Genomic DNA, 22,423 nt, shown 5'->3' with positions numbered 1-22,423 from the left:
ACTAGGGTTATTAGGGTTATTAGGGTTATTTACGACTGCTCCACTATTCTTCTGGGGTACCTGTCGCAGCACCCTTACTCACACCGTTCCCAGTATGGGCCGGCTCTGGCTCAACGAAATCGATTTTTGCATACAAATTGACCCAAATTGAGCTTCAAAATCACAACCAAGATGCCTTCGGATCCATACAAAAAACAGGGACTCGCTGTAAAATTGGCGGCAGATGATGTATCTATTTCAGAGGAAAGGCTTGGCACAATTGTCTCGAGAGTTACAGGTTTTTAAACATCATAGTCTGATCAATGCTGCATAAACCTGCTTAAAGTACACATGTTCTGATCGCCTATCCCGATGAACACCAGAGCCCTTGAACGATCAATTGGAAAAAGGGAAGTGGACGATTGGTATGCAATTCTTTACTACATAAAGAAGAAATCAAGTCAAAAAACAAAGGTATCTATTCGCCATCAGTATCGGTCTCGGTATCTGTTTCGCTCGTATCTTCGACATCCCCCTCCGTATCACTCTCTTCCTCATCTGAATCTTCGTCTGAAGGTCTTTTTGTCCTCTTCTTAGGTTGAGGAGGAACTCCAGTCTTCAAGGCCTGCATTTGGCCCGCGATAGAGTCTGGTTTCAAGTTAGTGATGCACACCATATGGGAATGAAAGTGGGCTACGTTACCTTCATCTGGTTCACTGATGTCATCCTCTTCCTCTACAGCAACAGCCTTGGCTGGGTCGTCAATGTGAAGAGTGATCTCCTTCTTAATATCGAAACCCATATAACTGTCCGAGACCAAGTGTAGTGCAAATGTGAAATCGCCGACTTGTGGAGGAGCTTGGAATTGCATTTTGAGAGTCTGCACGTTGAACGTGGGTTTCCCATTGTCATCGAAAATAGGCTTGTCGAAAGTCTTGAAAGTGAATGGAGGCACAGCAATCTTTCCTTGCTTGGGGTCCGCAAGGAATGCATGCCACCTGGGAGAATGGTCGCGAGGTAGAAATGGGGCATAGGTTAGCTGAGGCTGAACGATTTCTTGCTTTTCTTCCACTATCGAACCGTCTGCTCTTTTGACCTTCCTGGTCTTTCCCAAGTTACGGTTGTGGAGAGCGTCAAGATCGCCTTCCTCGGGATCAATATCCTCCAGGTCCAATTCATTAACCTCGGGGGCGGATGTCGTGTAGCCCGGTGGGATAATGCGCCCTTTGATCACAAGTTGCACAAGACTGCTTGGTGTAATGAAACGCTCGCCAACAACCTTGAAGAAAGCTTTGGCAATAACAAACTGCGGGAGTTGCTTGGCGACATTGATAGCGACCTTGTATTGTTCCTCTGATAACAAAGCCGGGCCCACAGTCAAATCTCGCCTTTTCTCTTCTGGTATTTCCATGTACTTTTGTACACTCAGGTGGGTTTTCACATCACTACCTTCAACTGACTTGGCAACATCTTGAGTGAAGTGCGGAAGCTGAAGAAGCGGCGACGAACCGGGAGCTATAGCTTGAATGATATTTTGAGATGAACGATATGCGCCAATGACAGGTAGAAGATTGCCAAAGGCAAGTGCAATTGCGGTAAAAGATTCGTTTAAAGCGAGCCCGATAGCTCCTGCTTCGTATTTTTCTGCAGATCATCAAATCAGCATGACGTCTAACACTAATCAATAAGTGAAAAATCAAACCTTGTTCCAGTGTAGTGTCTTCGAGGTCAATCCGATTGAGATATGCCCATAGTAATGATAGCGCCTTCCTTCTTGTGGTGTCATCCAACTTTCGAATCACTTCGCGGTCTTTTGAGGGTAGTATTTTCTCATCAATGGCCATCACTTTCTTTTCAACTTTGGCCAGACCTTCTTCCGACCTCGAGCCCTTCAGCAGTTCCTTGTACTCCTCTCCAGTTGAAAGAGCGCTGATGACGCGACCACCGATCATATCTTCCTTGTATTCTCTGAACATGTTGCCAGCGCTTGCAATGAGAACCTTTTCCCGGGTATAACGCTGAGACCCGTACCACCATTTCCCAACAATATACGGTAGAAGAACACCCAAAAGACCTCCGTAGACTAAGAGAACGTATTTCCCCATACCTTCGGTAATGATCAGCTTCGGTAAGGCAATTCCAATGCTGTAGCTTTGTTTGCCATCAGGATGCCCATATTGTAGGTAATTGTTTCGGACTTCCTCGTCTGTCAACGCTTTATAGGCCTTGGTCAATTCCACGAAACGTTCATTGAGGTCATCAATCGTCTCATTCTTTGCCGGGTCCGGTCGAATTTTATCGGGATGATAGATGAGAGACATTCTCTTATAGTGACGAGAAATGGCCTTCTCGTCGGCGCTCTATATCCAGCCAAAAAAAAAGGTCAATTATAGAAAGTACAATGATGCGCCGGGAAACTTACCCTAGACACGCCGAGAATCTCATAAGGATCGTATATCTTGGGCAATGTACGGGCTGTGACTATAATGAGATAAATCATCCAGCCGATGATAGCCCAGCCGACTAGCACAGCGATAAAACGTTTGACTCGTCTCTCCTTGCGCAAGCGCTTCCGTTTCTGGGCCTGGATGAGGTCGTCATTTTTGGGCTTAAAGGTCGTATTTATTCGGGGAGCAGTATTTTCGGGTTCTGTAAGAGGTCGTGTCAGTTATTTTCATACATGCATATCGGAGGCGAGGATATTCACTTTTCGGAGGACTGAGAAGACTGTATGTGAGGGGGAGAGTGATGAGGCCAGTTAGGGTGAGAATAAAATATGGAAAGAATTGGCCCTGCACATCTGAGTTAGCTGGATATGCCATGTTCCTAGACAGAGAACGTTCGTACCTGTTCATCGTAATTGTAATCCGTGGAGGACATCTTGATACAAACAATGCGAGAATGACCGTTGCGGTAAGCACCCGGTTCTACGAGTTGAAGACTGCCAGAATTGCGGGATCACTGTGTACTTTCCATCAAACCGCGAAGCAGACGAAGCGAGGTCGATACAACGCAGAAGGAGTGTAAAAGTTGGTGAAGTTGATCTGTATCCTTCCCTCCGTCGCAGTTGCTGCTAAAGGACACGATTGATTGTTCGCATTCCGCAGACCGCCTACTTTTTCTGTCTTAGCATAGCTGTGGCGGTCCTTGCTTAGTTAATGCGCTATTCCTTAAACGGTCTAGTTCGACTATTTGAGCCACTACAAAGTTTGGACTGGCGACTTCTACTTCCTTCTTGATGATTTCTTTTCATTCATCTGAATAGTTTATACTATGTACATGCGCATGATAAGCCTTTCCAGGCTTTCACAAATATTTATTTTGAAGATGAAAGACCGAGCCCTGATCTAACCTGAGAAGCATCGCGAAATGATTCCCCCGATGACTATCCAGCAGTCAACCGACTTCGCGAGGAGCTCAAGTATCGTCCATACGAGCACCGCCCACGGAGACGGGACACAATCAGAACAAGTTATCGAGTGATTTCGTTTCTTTCGCTTCTTTCGCTTCTTTCGCCTCTTTCGCTTCAAGAACATTGGTTGCCACCATCTCGTCATTGCGACAGTTCGCAGATATGCCTTACAAAAGACCAATCCACGTATAGGTTCTGCCTTTCAGCAAAACAACACGCTTCATTGCTACAAGTCGAACGGCTCTGATAGTGCGAACGGAGGTGACGAGATGTTTCGGGTTGGCACTGTTCCTGTACGGGATCACGTCACTGAATGATTGATTCGTGACGATTGTGGACTCGTTGACCAGCCGGATCGAGAGACAGCTCAAGAGTAAGAGGCCTGAAGAGGCGGAAACAATTGAGGGTTCTCGTCTGTCGGTAGTCGTTATTGTCTTGTCCTTTTTCATTCTCCGATGTTGAATAATTTCTTTTTATCCCTTCCGTAATCCCATATTCAAAACATATCAGGTATCGATATAATCGAGTCGACCGAAATAGTCGAGCATATAATAACACAAATTTTCGTCATCTCCGGGTTCACCACCAAAATATCGGCATTGCTGCTGTTCCGCGTCAAACGACTCGTTAAATTCGGAACTCTGCCATTCTTCTAGCCAGTTGTGCCGGGTGTGTGCGAGTGGTACAAGAACAACAGGTTCAGAAAACTTGTGGACGGGAGAGCTAGCTGCCGGCTCTTGACGGTAATCGATTGAACTTGAAGAACTCCGTAGAGAATCGAGGCTTGCGGCCCGGTTGCGAGACCGTGGACGAGTACGGCGTCTGTTATGTCGTTGACCCATATTGAGATGTCTTTATTTTTATTTTTATTCTTTTTTTTCTTTTGAAGAGGGATTCGTTCCGAGCGTAAAACCACTTTTCGAGCGTAAAATCACTTTTGGATTTTCCCCAACTCCGTCCGTAAGGTATAGTTATAGAAAAGCCCAGATATGAGAAGGAGAGAGGAGCATGACTGAAAGGAGAGTAGGCGATGATCAACCCCCAATCATGATGATGAAAGGAGGAAGACCTGGAGCATCAAAAGGCTCTTGATATATACGGGGTTGGGAGAAGCAGAGCCTTATATACAGGCCGAGTCATGCATAGGGCAGACAGTGACTCATTGCCAGGCGGAAGCACGAAATGGCTCCGCCCCACTCTGACTCTACCCTGACTCACGCTATATTGGGTGATTGATGAGCAATTTTTCTCCTCCTAACGGTGCTAACCCAACGTTATGCCATACCAGGAGAACAGCTCAGGGACTGAAACGTAGATCATCCGGAAATCACGCGATCGCAAGGCCGATTCCGTTTCTGTGACTCTTACTCCGTACACTGAAGAAAATTTTCGTTATCATTGAAACAGGAGTCACTCCTCTCATTACTTCAGAAATGACGTGGTTCAGGGATGAAAATTTTCGAGGGTCTGGCCGCGACTCGGGAGGCTGCCCGGATCTGCCCCGACATCATCTGATGCCGACATCCCGGGTTATTTTTGCTAAGATCACACCACTCGGTCATGTCATAGGTATGTTATGCTTAGGTTAGGTTAGATGTTGTGGTTATAGGATTATCTAATTCTAACTACATGGTCGCTACATGGTAGCTACATAGTAACTACACTTAACTATGTCCATTTATGAACAAATCGGGGGAAAATGGTGGGGAATAGATCATGCTCTAGAGCTCTTCACAGAGCTCCTTCGGATTATATCCAATGCTTCCTCACCTTTAGGAGCCGTGGTAAGGTTCTCGTACCCCGTAGCCGTGACAAGTATATCGTCTTCGATACGGACACCACCAATAGGGTAGTACCTCTCCACTACATCAAAGTCGATAAATCGGGCAATGGGTAATGTTCGCGCATTCTTTAGCGCTAAGCGGTTGAAATAGATTCCTGGCTCGACAGTCACGATCATGCTTTCTTCTAGAAGTGCTGCTGACATAGCACTGGCGGGCTGCATTAGGAATCCTCGAACCCGCGTCCTCGGTGACGAATCATCGGTGGCTGCCATCACGGACTGTTCAGCAACATCGTGGACCTCTAATCCGACATGGTGACCTAGACCATGTGGGAAGAAAACAGAGACTGCTCCAGAAGCCATGATTGCATCGACAGAATTGTCCTTCTGAAAGACGCCGAGCTTCAGCAACTCTTCGACGGCGACGCGGCTGGCGTGCAGATGCACATCACGGAAGCGGACTCCAGGCTTGATCAAGCGTATACATTCTTCCTGCATCCTTTCGACCGCAAGATAGATATCTCGTACTTCTGGAGTAGGCCATTCACCCGTCCGACTAATCGGGAATGTGCGCGTGACATCTGATGCATAACATTCATACTCGGCACCAGCATCCAGACAAACTGAGAGCCGATTACCAAAATCCTCATTATTCTTCATGTAATGTAGCGTCGCTCCATTCTCGCCCGAAGCGGCTATGATGCCGTAAGCTTGGTCTGGAGCCCCGTGAGTCATACAGGTCTCCAAAAACAGGCCGGCGATATCGGATTCATTCGTCATCTGTCCGATTTTCTCCAACACAGCCGTATGCGCCAATCCGGAAACGATATTTGCTTTTCGGATCATTTCGATTTCGTAAGAGTCCTTGACTCCGCGAGCCGCATTCATGGCCGGGACCAAATTTTTTGTCTCGAATAGATCTTGTTCGTACTCAATGGGCGGTCGATGGTCGGGGTGAAGAAGAATGATTTGGGAGTCATCGCCGCGCAGACGGAGCCAGCCACTGATATCGGTTTGCAGGGACCCTGCGTACCGGGCATTATCGATGTCGTATCTTTTGTTCTCGCGCATAGGTCAATACCAGCTCTCCCCGACACCATCTTCGTCATAGCCTCACCTATCCAGAGCTTCCCCAATGGAGATAGTAGGACCCATCCACACTGTCTGTCGCAAATCAAAATCGGGCACGTATAAGGTAAGGTGATCTTTGGCGATATCGTAGGTAAGATGACAATCTGGTTCGTTCGCACCGCTCAAGTAGTAAAAGTATCGTCGCTGCCGGAATGGTATGGTTTGATCTGAGTCATCGAGGAATACAGTGGGTTTTCCAACTAGGTAGATAAGGCCTCGGCTAATACCGAGCTTAGAAGCAACTTTGCGAGCATGCTGTTTCGCTGTCCGGTCAAGATTAGTTACTAACAGGGTTGAGTTGAAGAGTCGCTTCACTCACCTGGGTATCTGTTGACGTTGGATCCAACGGATAGGTTGATGTGGAAACGTTGAATGTCGGGTGCACCAATGCCCTGGAAGGCAGCAGCGTGCAGTGCTGGAGAGGGACTCATTTCGAGCGATATTGTATAGCCTTGAGCATATGTATATAGTTATATAGTCCAAGCTATCGATAAACTTCAACGGTTTGGTTGTGGAAGAGTCGCCAGATGTTGGGCGGAATGAGTGCGGAGGCGGGCTCCACTGTTTGTCCCACGCAAGAGACGTAGATAGGATAGTAGAGGGCCCTCCTAACGAAAGGAAGGCCTTCCCGAATCCCATATTGTTATTTGTACTGATCTTAATTTGGATTGCTTTTATAAATTATATGGAACTGAAGAGTATCATAATTATTCATCCTTAAAACAGATCAATATATTCGAGTGCCCTTCTTTTCCAAATCAACCCTATTTCCGAATATTTCGAATTGGATCCTGAGAGGCTTTCTGGTTGTTCCACAGAACTTTTAATCGTCCTCCTCACTGTCTTCCACTCTGTCCTCGACACTGTCCTCGACAATCTGCTTCGAATACCACCGTTAAAGCGCTAATATATTGCATAGGGCAGATTTCCGCTCCGTGGAATTCTGAAGGTTGAACCAATTCGTCCCGTGCGTGTGTGCGATTGTGTCCAAAGTTTTATCTCCACCAAATCCCTCTGGCTAAGCTCCTGTTCCGCGTTCAGGTACTTCTCATATCCAGGCTCGAATTTGAAGTGGATCAGTCGTAAAAAAGTATTCGCAGCGGCGATGACAAAGACACTTGAGGATAGCCCTTGTCAGCCCCGTGAATCAAAAGAATGTGACACACGAAGACTGGGAGGAACAGAAGATCTACTCAGTCAGGAGTGTGCTTGTTGATTTGATTTCCATGTGGCCAAAGCTCCACCGAGGTACTGAGCCAGGGTCTCATTTGATAAGACTGGATTGGGCTTTCCAGTCTCACCAAATTGCAGATGTTTGAAAGCCTCCTTTGCCTCGGGAATTGGCTAGAGTAGGATGTTCCAACTCCCAGCCAAGATTTTCGCGCACCATCTCACAAAGTCCACCATCATCTTCAGCACTGAACTCGTACTGGTTCGCCACCTTGACTATGCATATTCTGCGCTCGACTCGGGCGGCGCACCTCAGTACCGTCGACCGTGTCCTGCAAATGGCAGAGATGCAGGGTATACTGAATAAAGCATTGCACAAGATGCAGTGTCACATCCTCTGGCTTACTTCGCCGTGCGTCATGCTTATCTTCGTCGATATCATTAGGGTCAGGTTCATACTCGGACTCAGATTGTTGAGGTGACGGGGTCGGGGTAGGGGTAAGGGAAGGGCTTACAATGGCTTATGTGGTATTAAGGTAGCCATATCGCTCCAGTTCGCGCCTCTTACGCTCTGGTCGCTCTTCTCTTTCTTGCTCAATGTCTGTACGGGCTGCTCGTGCAAGTGTTACCCAGAAAAATCCACCAGGTTGCTTGAGAAGCTCCGAGTCGGTGCATTTCTTGAAGTCGGGCTAGATCTTCCACCCACTCACTATCGATATTCTGTAAACACGGCCTGCCAGGATGGCAGAGTGGGCAGTTTTCATGTTCGCTCTTAATAATATCCGGAAAATGTTTGTCTCGGAGTGTGAGCAGTCTGAAAGCGTGCAGGTGCGGCAAGTCCCATTTACTAGCAGATCTCTGCAGCTCGGATACCGCAAGGTTTGCAAGAATTTGAATACCATTCTTTTTCAAAAAGTCCATATCCTGGAAATGTTATGGGTAGTCTATTATGCGGCATGAAACATGACTTCCACTTCTTGATAAGGTTCTCTAGGTTTTATGTGGGAATGGGAATGTCTAGTAAGTGATTCCACTACATCGGATAAAGAGTAGTAGCTGATCAAAGTCAATTAGAATTGCTTCAATTATTCTACATAATAGCACCCATCACTACATTTTCAAAACTGACCAATGAACTGTAAGCTCCCATAAGCCTAGGAGTGTAGTGAGTAATCTAGATGACTATAAGTAGGAACTAGGGCTGCCAAATTCCCTAGGGGATCCGTCGTGCGATAAAGCAGTTTCAAATCAATCACCCTCCTTGTCGAGACAAGTTAGTCATTCCCTCGACGTACTTCTTCGTATAAAACTAGGACTATACGTCTCTTCACTTTCATTTATGCTACCATTGGATAATCATAGCTGTGTCTTATTCTTGTTATATAGGAAAATATAGATGCTATACGGAGTGCGTTGTACTCAATTGTGATTGGAGAGGACCCGGAACATCAAAACAATCACGCCCCACTTGGGGTACCCAGTATCAAACCTTACTGACTGATAAAGTGGGGCAGATGTATTACAAACTGGCCCAATTAAAGGCAATGATTTCCCAACAAGTATACTATAGTACATCTTTGTGGGCCAAACAACAAAGAGCATTGGTCAGATTTACTCTATTTTTGTAACGCCAAAAGTACAACTTCGTATCTCGTATCGCATCGTAAGATTACCACGAAGCCCTAAGAAGTGTGCAAAGTTGAAACACGCTGTAATACGCAGGTAGATTTAGTGGCCGATCTGCACATGACAGATGGCCAAGAATAATTATTATGAAGAGTAGCTTGACAACCCAATTCGCGCTTCATCCGCATCCCTTGACATTGTCTGCCACTTCGATATTTCAGTTGTCCTCCGGTCATGTGTAAGCCTTTCTTTTAACCTCTGAATAAGAAGTCTAACAAAGACTGCGCGTCGCGAATCAGCAACCGAGACCACTGGGCTGCCAGAACAATGGCAGCTATACAGCTCCAGACGGACTCAACTTCACCACGTATTGCGGTCAAAACATCGCAACATTAGCATACAGTACCAGCGCACCAACAACAAAAGCGAATCTAACGCAATGCATAAATAGCTGCTCCGAAGAAACTTATTTATGTTACGGTACCGTCTAACAATCGTCCAACAGCTCATGTTGGGAATTAACCAACCAAACCGCATCGGCCGAGTACAATCTTCGCCCCGATCAAGACCGCGCGGTTGCCCTCGCAAGTCAGAACCAGCTGTTTCTTGCAGATACGTCTTGTCCCTATGCAAATAATTCAGTACAAACCTCGTCAGCTGGTGTGGATTTCATAATCAAATGCTCAATGGCACCCTCGATGGGTTACTACTGTCCCTGGTCTTCGAAATATTGTCCCATCCACGTCGACGGTTTGGAAGAATGCATGAATAACTGCGCTGCAGCACATCCGTTGTGTCAATCTGCTTCGTGGAATCCCGGTATAATTCATGGATACCAGAACTGTTACTTGAAAAACGCAAGTCAACCCCTCGTCGAATTTGATATGAACACCCAAGGCCATACTCTCCACACGGCTGTCATAAATCTCCTAACTCCTGCCTACGGATTGTCCTACATAGAAGAATTATACCAGCAACGCGAACGGAAAAGATACCGCGTTCACGATCTCCTGCGGGTAACATGTAACCAGAGCCACTAATCTGGCATTCTCGTACCAGCCGAATATCACGGCTTGTGTAAATAGTTGTGCTTCTTATGGCGGATCTCCCTCCTGCGAGGCAGTCGTTTTCGATCCCAGCATGAGACACGGATACGCAAACTGCCAATTGCTTAATTCCGTGAATTTGGTACTAGACACATCAAATATGAACTACGCTCCCATCGTTAATTCCACCTCCTCTGATGCGTTGGATGTTTCGCCCTCTTCGTCGTCGAATGGCAGTAGCAGCAGAGCTTGGATTGCCGTCCCTATAGTAGGTGGTGTTGTTATAGTTGCTGCGATCGGACTAGGTCTTTGGTGGTGGAACCAAAGGAAGAGAAACGCTCAGACATCGGCATATGCCACCGCCCCTCAGACCGAACATATACCAAATCAACAGGCGTACAGCACTGTTTCTAGGCAGCGGGAACCTGTAGAACTGCCAAAGACGCCGATAGACTGGCCGCCTGCGCATGAAATGCTTTGAATATCTGCCATTTTGATTCCCCCTGATTGCTGGGTACGCACATTGCATATACCACTTTCCTATGTCTCTACGTATGCCCTGTATGGATGTCTATAAGTCCATAGTAATGCGCATTCTTTCCTAGCATAATAGAGCCCCTCCTTTACCTTCATAACATGGCTGCCAGGATAAAAGGATACGTACCACAGAAAGCAGTAAAGGGAGATGGAAAGGAGTGGAAAGGGATCACATAATTACAACCCCAATCACAAAGACCGTATTCAGATGTCCAGACATGAAGTCCTTGATTGGCAAGTAAGCAAGGCAAGAGACAGAAAAAAATTCACGAACAGATCAGACGTCTTCACGTGATATCGTACGAAAGCGGCGACGACTCGGCCAGAAAGGGAAAGGCTGGGCATCTATACGGCCCGTGATTGGCCAGTGAGAGGCCACTCTGAGACGAATACCAAACTAAGTCATTCTGTCAAGTCAGCCATTTGCCTTCTGCCTTGTGCCTTCTCTCTTCCTCTTATTTCCATATTCAATCATCCACGACTGCAGCGCCTCTCTCGTTATCATCTCCCTTCGGTTGTGTGAATACCAAAGCAAACTCGGAATATAAATCGCGTCCCACTCGCCCGACCGACCATCCGCTCTTAAATGCACCAGTAATGCCCCCGCCCGATCCGGTCCTGTTGACGCCGGCCATGGCGTCACCGACTGGCTTCACGACATCGCTTCGTATACATTCTCAGACAGAATTCAAAATAGCAGAGTCCACCCAGCAGCCAATGTATACGGGCGTATCATCGAATTCAGATATCATGGCTGAGATTGCCGCCGTCTCCGGGTCGACGGGGAAAGGTATACTGATAGGCATTCTCTCGGCTTTGGGCTCTGCTGGGGTTGCAATCGTTGTGCTTACGATTATTTTGTTTTTCAAATATACTCGACGTGGTCGAATCTTGCTTGATAGGATAGGAAGACCTGGAGAATTTGACGATGAAGAAGCATTCGCCCGCGAGGAGGCGGAAGCCTTGGAGACGATGGACGATCTCTCTCGAACGGAATACCTTCGAGCTAAAGGTTTGTTTCACCATCATCGCGGTTGAGGAAGACTCAGCTAACAGTTGATTCTCAATAGCTTTCATTCAAGCAAACCCGCCCGAAACCATGCAGACTGATATATCGTTATCGCAATTCCTCGCTATACAAGAAAAGGGAGTGTCGGCGTGGCAATTTGAGCCCGAGTTAGAAATAGCCAACTGTTTTGTGGAGGCTCGAACTGAAATCGAATTCTTTGATTCCGAATGCAGCGTTCAGACCAACCTACCAGTGCCTAAACAGAACGAAGTTTATTACTGGGAGGCGAAGATCTACGATAAACCGGAGTCGACTCTGATCAGTATTGGAATGACTACAAAACCTTATCCATTGTTTAGATTGCCAGGTATGTACATTTCTTACAGGTCTTTTGAGATCGTTGGTTAACACCTGCGATGTTAGGATTCCACAAAACTTCAGTGGCATATCAGTCAACCGGCGAGCGAAGGTACAACCAACCCTTCAAATCTCCAAGCTATGGTCCAGAATATAATCAGGGCGATGTCATTGGAGTGGGTTATCGGCCTCGATCCGGCACAATTTTCTTCACTCGCAACGGTAAAAAACTGGAGGATGTAGTCCATGGTCTCAAATCGCCAAATTTTTTCCCAACAGTGGGTGCCAATGGACCGTGTACAATCCATGTGAATTTCGGGCAGATGGGATTCGTTTTTATTGAAGCCAACGTCAAGAAGTGGGGTTTGGCTCCCATGACTGGTAGCCTTGCACCACCGCCTCCGTATGGAAGTGAACAAGGAAGCATTCTGCTCGAATCCGGTCGTGAGACCACAGCCCCTGTTGCCCCCAGTTATCTTGAAGCTGGATATCGAGGTTCGCGATCCACTGTGCCGACTAGTCCCGGACCGATCCGGTCACCAACCGACATATCTCTGGCCCAGCTAGCACATATACCTTCGCATGAGGACTTTGGAGAAGGCTCTAGCCGTAATACTGTGAACACTGCAGAGGATGGCTTATACATCACGGCGGCTAGTCCGCCCCCGGAATATTCAAGTCCAGAGTCTAGTCGAAATAGCTTTCGCTCGGATCATGAGGGGGGAGATGCTAGTCATCCACCTGGGTATACTGCCGTGGCGGCTGATGAAGGGAACCAACAGCATCACAGTCATCACGATGAACCATGATGGCCGGGATGGACTTCTCCCCACATCTATATATATCCCAGTGTCTCCTACTTTTCTGTCAATGTGTCTTACATTCTCGCGACTGGTTTAAGTCTCCTCTTTCTCTCATACCCTCGGGGCATTGTTGTGATTCCTGAAATTAGCGGTCATGGATGGCGTCCTGTTTCTATTTGGTGTATTGGCTTTGTGTTTCTAGGCTTTGGCTTGGGTTGGCAAGGATGAATTATGGATACATTTGGTCTGGTTCATGTGGAATTTTCCTCCACGTGTTTTTCTTTTTTGTCCTATCTAGACGATTCCCCATCTTTTTATATTTCTACTTGGCAGCTGGTCAAGAATATGATAGCATTCGTTCAGCGCACAGACTGTAACAGAGGCATATACGTATATAGTGTTACATATTGAACTGAATCAGTCTGAATATCTAAGATCTTATCTATGATGCACGCACTAAACCATCTATGGATAGCCTCAGGCAGCAAACGCTACATCCCGCCGTCTGATTGGCCGTTCACTACGTAATTTTCATTCTCCAGTCTGAGTCTGGGGAAGATGTATGGTAGTACGTAACTACGTAGTTCGTACTTCCGATATAACTTCGAGGATTCTGTTTATTTGTTTGCGGCGGAGAATAGCTGGCGGAAAGAGGAAAGTTCTTTCATTGTTCCAGAAAAATTACCCTGCAGAGCACAGATTTAGAGTTGGCAAATCACTCTCACCTTCTACTTCGCCACTTCCTTTCTTCCTTTCTTTTCTTTCTCTCGACAATTTCTTCTTGGCTTCTGATGTGATTATTGCTTCTTGACCCGTCCATTTGGGATTCGAGCGTTTTTTTCGCAAGAATTCGCTAGTCAATTGTGCTCTTTCGGAGGTTATTTACTTTTTCGCTGCGTTCGCTTGACCTTTGTTAGCGTCAAGCCTCCTTCGTGCTTATACATCGGATTGGATGGACGATGTCACTGCAGGGGACAGCAAACCATTAAGGGCATTCACTCTTTAGTGCGACCTCCTTGGGTCTTGAGAGATTTTCCTTCTGCTTCTTTTCCTCTTTCTGGTGGCTACTTGCGAATCTCCGAACTTGAGCAGGACAAGTGCGACGAGCCGGTCTACGATCTCCCACCACACAGACATCCAGCGTCCTTTCGACCCTAGTTACTTAGAGGTCAAATGTACCCGGTTCAACATCACTGATCCTGTTACTACCAGCGTCTCATCTGGCATATGCATGCATGGAAATCAGCAACCCATATGCATACCTGTAGTTTGCCTAGGGCAGGGTGATTGTTGGATTTCCCTTTTCTGGCCCCGCCCATTCAATCCTTTTGCAACATTGCCTCCAGTTCTAGAAAAAAAAATATTCAAGACCCCAATCAGCATTCAAGCCTCAAAGCAGCTAAAAATTTGGTGGTCATCCCGGACGGGAAGGATTTAGCGACATCCTTTCCCCGGGTTTTCTATACAATTGTCACAATTCCTGAGTATAACGAAGCGGGGAATTTCGGTTTTGTGATACAGAATTGACGAGATGGACAATCCGGCTTTTCAGGTGATCGTTCTGGTAGGTCTTGCTGTTACTTCAATTTTCCGATAGTAAAACAAAAACGAAACTAATTCATCGCGTAGGGTCCAACTGGTGGTCCAAAAGAAGATGCTGTTACAGGACTTTTGGTAAGATCTACTTCAACAAATTGGTCTAAGAGCTCCGTTGTTGCAGTAGATGCTGGTACTCTTCTTGCGGGTATTGTCCGGATTCTAGATCAAACTCTTACGACTGATGACCAAAGTAGAGCAGTCGTGAAGGATGGGCCCTTTAAAGGGCTGCATGCTCCTCACAGGACACCTCAAGCCAATGCTGCTTACATCTTTCGGGAGGTGATTGCGTCGGTGCTCATTACACATCCGCATCTAGACCACCTTTCTGGGCTGGCCATCAACACACCCATTGTCGAGGCGAGTAACGGCCCAAAGACAGTCGCAGGTCTTCCATCTGCCATTTCCGCAATGAAAAATCACATGTTCAATGATATCATCTGGCCAAACTTGTCTGATGAAGATGGGGGTGCTGGCTTGATTACCTATCAGAGACTTGTTGAAGGCGGGAATCCACGTTTTGGACGAGGAGAGAGCCGGGGATATGTGCGAGCATGCGAGGGTCTTGTCACCAAATGTCTTAGTGTAAGCCACGGTCGGTGCAAGCAGCGATTTGATCCAGAGACCGGACGACATCATCGGATAGGCAGTGCAGTATTTTCTGCCGATCAAATGGTGAACGCTCGAACCTTATCAATGGATCAATCCGATGGAGCGTAAGTGGAAACTTTTCTCAGTCGGGTTTGTTTTATCATTATGCTAACATTGGCTTTGAATGGTCAGCATGTTTTCCCCAGCACGTTCACCACACATTGGATCAAGCTTAGGAGCCACCCCTTCTAAAGATTCCACCATCTGGGGAACTGTAGAAAGCTCGGCATACTTTATTCGCGACGAGGACACCGGCAAAGAAATCATTATCTTTGGCGACATTGAGCCAGATTCGGTATCTCTCGAACCTCGCAACAAGCGCGTATGGGAAATCGCGGCGCCAAAAATAGTTAATGGTTCACTACGAGCCATTTTCATCGAATGTTCTTATAACGATGCAATTGACGATGAGACTCTTTATGGCCACTTGTGTCCGCGACATCTAATCGCAGAACTGAAAGTGCTTGCAAGCAAAGTAGATGAATTGAAACCGGACCATCAGCAACAGAAAGGTCAAAAGCGAAGAGGTCGCTCGAGTAAGAGAAAGAGGAAGGATTCCGATACACTCGATTATGCGCGCGATCAACCCGTAAGTCCCCATTCAACACGCCAGATTACAACAAGACCGAGAGACAATAGAGATATGAGCGAGAAATCACCAATGTCTGGCGCTCGAGCAAGTACATCCACGCAAACACCAGATGGAGGAAAATTTGATGACAACGGCGATGTCGCTGTAATAGACCACCAACCACGACAGACGAACGAAAGCGTTCACTTTGCCAGCGAACAAGGAGGTGAAAAGAGCGGAGAAGCGGGCTTCACCTATCCTGACGCGCAATGGACAGACTCCGAAAACGCATCCCCGCAGCCGTTGGCAGGCTTCAAAGTTTTCATTATCCATGTCAAAGATACCCTGACGGATGGCCCACATCCGAAGGAACGCATACTAGAAGAATTGCGTGACCAGAGTGACGAGGCTGGGCTGGGTTGTGAGTTTCATGTACCATTTCAAGGGGAGGGTATTTTTATTTGAGCTTCTCTTTTTCCTACTGTATCCTTTATAGAGGTTGGTTTTATCGTTTACGTATATGTTTCACTTGGGATGGAGTTGTTGAGATATCTGGCGGCAACGTCCATGTTTTATAGAGGAAGGTGTTTGATTCGTTTCCAGGGTTGTGTTCGGTGTTATACTATGGTTGTTTGGTATAAATTGTTTAGTTGTATGTACTGGCATAATCAAATCATTCAATATATTCCCAAATGCCACAACCTTATACGTGATGATTATTACTGAGCCTGCAAACAAGAAGCCAAGCTTGGAAGAATGGAATTAACAGTCATCACAACTTGCTAGCATTCGACCCATTCATCTTCCTCTCCGCTTCACCAATAACATCCACCCATGCAGGGTCCTCTCTCCCACGCTCAGCAACGGGTGTCATTAATCGTCCGTCAACTCCCAAAGTCCCTGTGTCCGTTGTATCCCTCGCAAACTCCAGTAAACTCTCTTCACTACCCCATTCTCCCATCGCCATCACCCCGACTGGAATTCCTGTACTATCATCATATCCTCCGGGGACACTAATAGCAGGACAGCCCGTAAAATTCGCTAGCCAAACATATTCCATACTCCTCGTGGATGTAAATGTATCCATAACCCCGTGCGATAGATCTTTTTCTCCGCCTTTGATTTCGCATCCTGCTATGGGCGCTGTGGGCGTGAGAATCAATAGTCCTGGGTGGGTGGTGAACAGATATGATAGATGGGACATGAGTAGACTTCGCAGTTTTTGCGCTGCTATATAGTCTGTCCCTGTGGATTTACTTCCACTGACGGTTATGAGGACTTTGGTATGTGGGAGTAGGGAAGTAACGTCTGATGCTGGGATTCCTGCGGCGAGTTCGGCGAGAATTGTGAGTGCGTGTGCTTGTTGGCCTTCGGGGAGATATGGAATCTCTATGTCGATAATGTTGTATCCTTTTTGGGTTTTGAGATGCTTTATGATTTGGTCGAATATGTTCCGAACAGCTGGCTCGGAGCGGTCAATCCATGCTTGGAATACACCGATGGTCCTGGTGTTCGTGTTGAATTGTATTTCAGCAAGTGGGTTCGAAAACCCCGAAGCTATACTATCCGCCTCAATAGGAGGCGGCGCAGCCATGAGTCTATATGCGAGTGCAAGGTCATCAATGTTAGAAGACATAGGCCCATACACGCCAACACTGGGAGCTAGTGACGGTGTAGGAACAGCAGAGATGCGGCCGTGGGTGGGTTTCAAGCCGTAAACGCCACAATACGAAGATGGAATTCGAATGGAGCCGCCTCCGTCTGCACCAAGAGCAATTGGAACGAGACCGGTAGCAAGAGCATAACCTGATCCTCCAGATGAGCCACCGCAGTAATAGTTGCGATTATATGGGTTGCGAGGAGTGCCGGTATTGGGGTTGTTGTTTGTTGTATCTAAATCCCATCAGCCTTGGGATCTTTAAACGCAGTCCCTCAAAAAAATAATACTCACCAATTCCAATCTCATGCATAGTTGTCTTCCCAATCACAATAGCCCCAGCTTCCTCCCACTTCTCAACACACCACGAAGTTACATCAAATCCATGGGAGAAATCAGACTTGCTACCTAGTGTTCTTTTATAACCTTTCATATGGACCTCATCCTTAACAGCGACAGGTACACCATCTAAAGGGCCCAAGGGTTTCCCCTCTCTATACCGTTTAGTTGACGCCGCAGCCGCAGCTCTAACCAGCTCTATTTTCGCTTCCAAAAACCCAATGGAAAATCTACCAGGTGGTTTTGCGTCTCTCTGGATCATGGGAAGTAGTGTCTCAACGACAATAGTCGGTGTCAAATCACCGGATAGATACCGTTGATGATAATCTGCCGAAGTCCAAAACCCCGACAAACTAGAGCCACGCTGTTCTTGAGGAGCCGGAAGTGAAGTCGACGATTGCTCCGACTCATTGCTCAGTATAGGCCATACTGTTGGGTCAAACCTTGGTTGATATGAGTTGAGAATATTCTCTGCTTTGCGGAAATTGGTCAAGCCGCTGCTGCGCCATAAATGATTTTGAAGGAATTCCAAATGGTGTATTCTGGATCAGGAATTTTGAGTTAGAAACAGCGGTCTGGGACAGGAAATGTTAATGATCAACATACACAGTCGCACTGATGCTTAATGATGGCCCTCGGAGGACCGGCAAAGCAATGTCCTCCTTCTCGTACGGTTTCTCAGGCCCTTTGCGGACTTCGGGATAGTGACGAAAGTGAGTAGCGCCCATTTCCAGCGAATAAGTTAGCATATATGAGAGACTTGTAATAAACGAGCCGTGGGGGAGGAAGTTGTAGAAAGGTTCAGGGCGGACGTTGGAAAGAGGAGAGGCAATCACATGCGAATGCTTCCTGACATCACCCGAGCTCAGCCAATCGGCTTCCGTTAACTCTTATTTTGCGGGGAAATCTAGACCGTTGAGATTCAAATTGATATTTTATTTTACAGGATACATTCAATAAGGCATGCTATATCTTCAGTTTCAGCCCGGAAGCCTGTAAGCCCAAGGCAAAAGCAGTGACGAAAGCCATGTAAGCAACCAAAATAGCCAATGATTGCCAGGCGTTTGCATCCAACGTATTGAACGACAAATTCACAGCTCCGGTAAGCAGGTTTGCTATTAAGAAGACAGCCAACCCATTCTTATTAAATGCGGCCATGATGCGGCTAGTTGCGAAATTGCTCTTCTCTGCCTCCGTCTCCTTTTCGGTGGCTTTGTGCACTGATGGGAAAAGCAGTGTTTCGATGAGACAGAACAGGAATATTTGCGCATTATTAAATGCAGACACCCAGAAGACGTACGGCATATTTGCTAAACGGCGGGATACCGGAATCCGGGCGCCGTATCCAAAAGCTGGCGTAGAATTGAAAAAGAAGAGCACTGCCCAGCCTACGGCCATAATTGCTAGAGAAATCAGCACGCGCTTTCTAGCCTGTTGTGCCGAGGATGGTTTGTTGTTAGCCGTTCCTCGAGGGATAATTCGAAGACCGGTGGCCCGACCAGAGAGGAAAATAGCGAGATATCCGATGAATGAAAATACGCCCTCCCGATTTTTCGAAAGCAAGTCGGGGCCACGCGGCGACACGAGGATATAAGCTTTCAAGTCCGTGGACTCTAGGGCAACTTGATAAACCGTAATTGTAAAAAGGGCTAAGAGCTCGTATGATGAAATAATGGAATATAAAGAGTGAAAAATCTCCACAAAAGGGGGTAAAAACCCAAGCGTAAAAAAGAAGTTCCAGTGTACGCCGTATTCCGTTACATGTTCGGCATAGTCGAGACCCTTGACACTATACAAGCGTATCAGGCCCAATACAAGTAAAGGTATGGAATGTCGAGATGCTGCGGCAAGTCTCCAAAGTAAATTTGACTGTTGAGATGTCCCGGCTGCTCGGGCCTTGAGTATAGAACGAGCTGACACGACACCAGCTGAGAAGACGAAAGAACCCACTCCCAAATCCATAAGCGAAGTACCCCAGTTCTCAACTTTAGCGAATCGCCGAGGGAAGATCGGAAAGTCCACAGCAAGAATGGAGCTGCATGTCACCACCATCATCGCAGCTCGATATGTAGTAAGAAAGGGGTGCACCGGAGAGGATTCTGGGCTCTTGGTCGCATCGTTCGACTTGTCAGATCCGGCCGCATTCTGCTGTTGATTTGCTCGCGAAGGCTTCGCTTGCTTCTGCCGCGAATAAACCGGTTTAAACCTTAGCAGAATAAATACGACAGGCGTGAGGAGAAGAATATTCAGGAGCAAAGGAGAGGTCGAATATACTGTTGTCGAAAAGAGAATGGCGACAACATTGAGCAGAAAATCAGCGACAAGCGCTTTAGGGGTATATGGAGAAAAGAAAGAGATGCGTGACTGTAGCGTAGACCATAATAGCGCTGATACCTAGAACAAGACACCGTGTGAGTTTATGGTTCTTCTTTCAGTGATGAAAACATTCGACGCATGACACACCGATGCCACGAGGGCAACTGTATTGATTTCGTTGATATCCCCACCGGAGAGATTGGACACAAATGCCTCTTTGCGAGCTTTGTAGTCTTTCTCCATGATATATATCGATTAGACCCTTTGGTCTAATTCAAAAAGACATGAAGCTGTGTGTCGACAGAGATGCCAGGTGTTGATTTGCCGCCGAAAAAACAAAGGCAGCTACGGAGAAAGCTGCACGCCGATTGGCTCTTGCTCAACAGCCTACTCCACAATCCATTTCTCCTTTCTGAACATTCTCAAGAACATACCTTTACCATCTGCTGACATCCTTCGTTCAATGTTGACAGCGCTTATGTCTCTTGGACTGCGAATTCTTGTCAAGAGTTTGTTCATCATGAATTCCGGTGGGTGCGCAGTATCTCCGTACGCGTTCTGCTTTACTCAGAGCTTGTTCGAATACCAGTAACGGAGAAGAAAGCGCGCATCAATGGCTCTTGATTGAGGTTCAAAATATGCTATTGTATGGACCATAAAAGCCTACCATATGCCATCGTGACAATAGGACCCTGGAATGCTGTTTCCGAGTCGACAACTTATTGCATTGTGATGGAAGTGAATTTCCGACGTCTTTGATCAAATTGTCTTATCGCCATTTACGAAACTTCAGAATGACGTTTGAAATGCCATTTCAAGGCTATGTAAACTTCACGATTCATGATTAAGTTCGCCATATCATTGAAATATCAGAGATTGGTGCAGGATTAAAACGGCTCTTAGTTCTCAAGCTCGTGAGTGGTTTTCAAAAACGCATGAAAAAGCCAACCAAGTCTTCCAGCTTTATCAGGCCGAATTAACAACAATGTCAAACTCAATGCAAACAGCATCGGACCGTACCTTCCTTGCTGCTGCTATCCTAGCAGCAGGTGCTTTCGTCATCTCTCTCTTACAGCTCGTACTTCAATATATCAGCTCAAGTGAAACACAGAACAAGTGCAACAGGGCAGCCATTAATTTCTCGGAAAAAGATGTTACGCACAAGTGGTCATTCAGAAGTTGGAAACTAAAAGTTTACTATCCTGAACTTGACATGTCGTGCTTCAGAATTCTAGAAGCCATGCAAGATGCTTGGGAATATGGAATAGACTACTCTAACATCAAAGACTTTGCCTATGAGCAGGGGATGTGGTGGCACATTCTCCATGCTGATGATGAGCCAGGATGGCGGAACATAAGGTAAGAAACGCTTTGCTCTAAGGAATCTAATAACCTACAAACGACTTAAGGGCGGTGGGAGGCTAATTGACCTAGTGATGAGTTGACCGCGTTGGCCAAAGACTCGGATCAAGGGAACTATAAGAACTACTCCCTTATCAAAGATTCAGAACTCAGATGGCGAAAAAGGCTACGATTTTGGTGGTGGAGGTATCGCCATCCGCTCAAACTCATGCGTCGTCCGCGAGCTTCTTGGTCGCAAATTATAACAGCTTTTGGTATTAGAAATACCAAATTACTGAAGCGGCGAGTAATAGACGCAGATACTATCCCTGCTAGTATGGACGTGCCGTTCCAATATGTTGAGCTATCTCAGCTGGGTAGGCTCTGTGTAGTAATGGGATTCAAAGACATTATCATCGACCCTGTGGATCGGAACTTCTATGCAACTGGACCATCAAGAACTATTACCACGCAAGAGATTCCAACCTTTGGGAAAGTCCTTCGTTTCGATGGCGATACATTCGCAATCAATTATACAGTGGTTCGAGCGAATAGTGTGGAATGGATGGGTACTATGGCAAACATAAGCTGTGGCGCAATGTTTTTCGGAAGATATATGTGTGGGCATCTGGTTCATCTTCCAATTGATCTTTTAGCGGAAGCGATCGGCCTTGATTCATCCATATCTAAATTCGACGAAGATATCAAAAAATTCATCGAATCAGATGAGGATGTGGAAGACGGATTTGCCGGGAATCTGCTCAAAGAGGCCCATAATTTTCAAGATCTTATGACAGGGCTGCAGAAGTCTCAGAATTGTGGTGACTTATCCCCTGAGTACCCAGTAAGACCTTCAGCTTTGATCATCATAGGAACCTAATGAGAAAGATGTTGTAACCGCATGCAGCGATCTTCCACACCTGGTCGAAATGACGGAATTTCGGATAAGGTGAGGGGTGATGCCCTAGAGATATGTGTGAATGTGGACAATTCCGACTGTCAAGTAGGTTTTGAAACCCAAGAAGGCTACGACTCCCGGACTTACGGTATTAGGGTCATCTAAAAGGCCAGATTGCCAGCTGGCAAGTCACCACTAGAT

General features: G+C 46.6%; 8 protein-coding genes across 8 annotated transcripts, besides 1 other annotated feature; 3 read left to right on the top strand and 5 right to left on the bottom strand.

Moving 5' to 3' along the window:
* Positions 1-457: 457 nt before the first annotated feature.
* TSTA_094720 (protein translocation complex component (Npl1), putative) lies at positions 458-2,859 on the bottom strand (the record flags this gene model as incomplete). Its single annotated transcript, XM_002479144.1, has 6 exons — positions 458-627; positions 682-1,623; positions 1,682-2,339; positions 2,402-2,628; positions 2,687-2,771; positions 2,827-2,859. The coding sequence occupies 6 exons, from the start codon at positions 2,857-2,859 to the stop codon at positions 458-460; spliced, it is 2,115 nt and encodes a 704-aa protein (XP_002479189.1).
* A 699-nt stretch (positions 2,860-3,558) lies between these two features.
* TSTA_094710 (uncharacterized protein) lies at positions 3,559-4,233 on the bottom strand (the record flags this gene model as incomplete). Its single annotated transcript, XM_002479143.1, has 2 exons — positions 3,559-3,860; positions 3,924-4,233. The coding sequence occupies 2 exons, from the start codon at positions 4,231-4,233 to the stop codon at positions 3,559-3,561; spliced, it is 612 nt and encodes a 203-aa protein (XP_002479188.1).
* An 11-nt stretch (positions 4,234-4,244) lies between these two features.
* Positions 4,245-4,276: a microsatellite.
* Positions 4,277-5,105: 829 nt separating this feature from the next.
* TSTA_094700 (peptidase D, putative) lies at positions 5,106-6,736 on the bottom strand (the record flags this gene model as incomplete). Its single annotated transcript, XM_002479142.1, has 3 exons — positions 5,106-6,228; positions 6,292-6,568; positions 6,625-6,736. 3 exons carry the CDS (start codon positions 6,734-6,736, stop codon positions 5,106-5,108), a joined length of 1,512 nt encoding a protein of 503 aa, XP_002479187.1.
* A 4,545-nt stretch (positions 6,737-11,281) lies between these two features.
* On the top strand, positions 11,282-12,859 carry TSTA_094690 (endosomal SPRY domain protein, putative; the record flags this gene model as incomplete). Its single annotated transcript, XM_002479141.1, has 3 exons — positions 11,282-11,696; positions 11,755-12,060; positions 12,117-12,859. The coding sequence occupies 3 exons, from the start codon at positions 11,282-11,284 to the stop codon at positions 12,857-12,859; spliced, it is 1,464 nt and encodes a 487-aa protein (XP_002479186.1).
* Positions 12,860-14,384: 1,525 nt separating this feature from the next.
* Positions 14,385-16,136, top strand: TSTA_094680 (cAMP-specific phosphodiesterase, putative; the record flags this gene model as incomplete). The annotated part of the gene is made up of 3 exons (XM_002479140.1): positions 14,385-14,417; positions 14,483-15,165; positions 15,233-16,136. The coding sequence occupies 3 exons, from the start codon at positions 14,385-14,387 to the stop codon at positions 16,134-16,136; spliced, it is 1,620 nt and encodes a 539-aa protein (XP_002479185.1).
* A 307-nt stretch (positions 16,137-16,443) lies between these two features.
* Positions 16,444-18,395, bottom strand: TSTA_094670 (N-acylethanolamine amidohydrolase, putative; the record flags this gene model as incomplete). The annotated part of the gene is made up of 3 exons (XM_002479139.1): positions 16,444-17,564; positions 17,623-18,209; positions 18,274-18,395. The coding sequence occupies 3 exons, from the start codon at positions 18,393-18,395 to the stop codon at positions 16,444-16,446; spliced, it is 1,830 nt and encodes a 609-aa protein (XP_002479184.1).
* A 238-nt stretch (positions 18,396-18,633) lies between these two features.
* Positions 18,634-20,226, bottom strand: TSTA_094660 (GPI anchor biosynthesis protein Gwt1, putative; the record flags this gene model as incomplete). Its single annotated transcript, XM_002479138.1, has 2 exons — positions 18,634-20,061; positions 20,131-20,226. The coding sequence occupies 2 exons, from the start codon at positions 20,224-20,226 to the stop codon at positions 18,634-18,636; spliced, it is 1,524 nt and encodes a 507-aa protein (XP_002479183.1).
* A 742-nt stretch (positions 20,227-20,968) lies between these two features.
* On the top strand, positions 20,969-22,204 carry TSTA_094650 (uncharacterized protein; the record flags this gene model as incomplete). The annotated part of the gene is made up of 2 exons (XM_002479137.1): positions 20,969-21,342; positions 21,418-22,204. The coding sequence occupies 2 exons, from the start codon at positions 20,969-20,971 to the stop codon at positions 22,202-22,204; spliced, it is 1,161 nt and encodes a 386-aa protein (XP_002479182.1).
* Positions 22,205-22,423: the final 219 nt, after the last annotated feature.

Source organism: Talaromyces stipitatus, genomic scaffold, assembly GCF_000003125.1.
Source record: "Talaromyces stipitatus ATCC 10500 scf_1105507295527 genomic scaffold, whole genome shotgun sequence".
In the NCBI taxonomy this organism is placed as follows: domain Eukaryota; kingdom Fungi; phylum Ascomycota; class Eurotiomycetes; order Eurotiales; family Trichocomaceae; genus Talaromyces; species Talaromyces stipitatus.
This window is presented reverse-complemented; position numbering and strand designations above follow the sequence as displayed.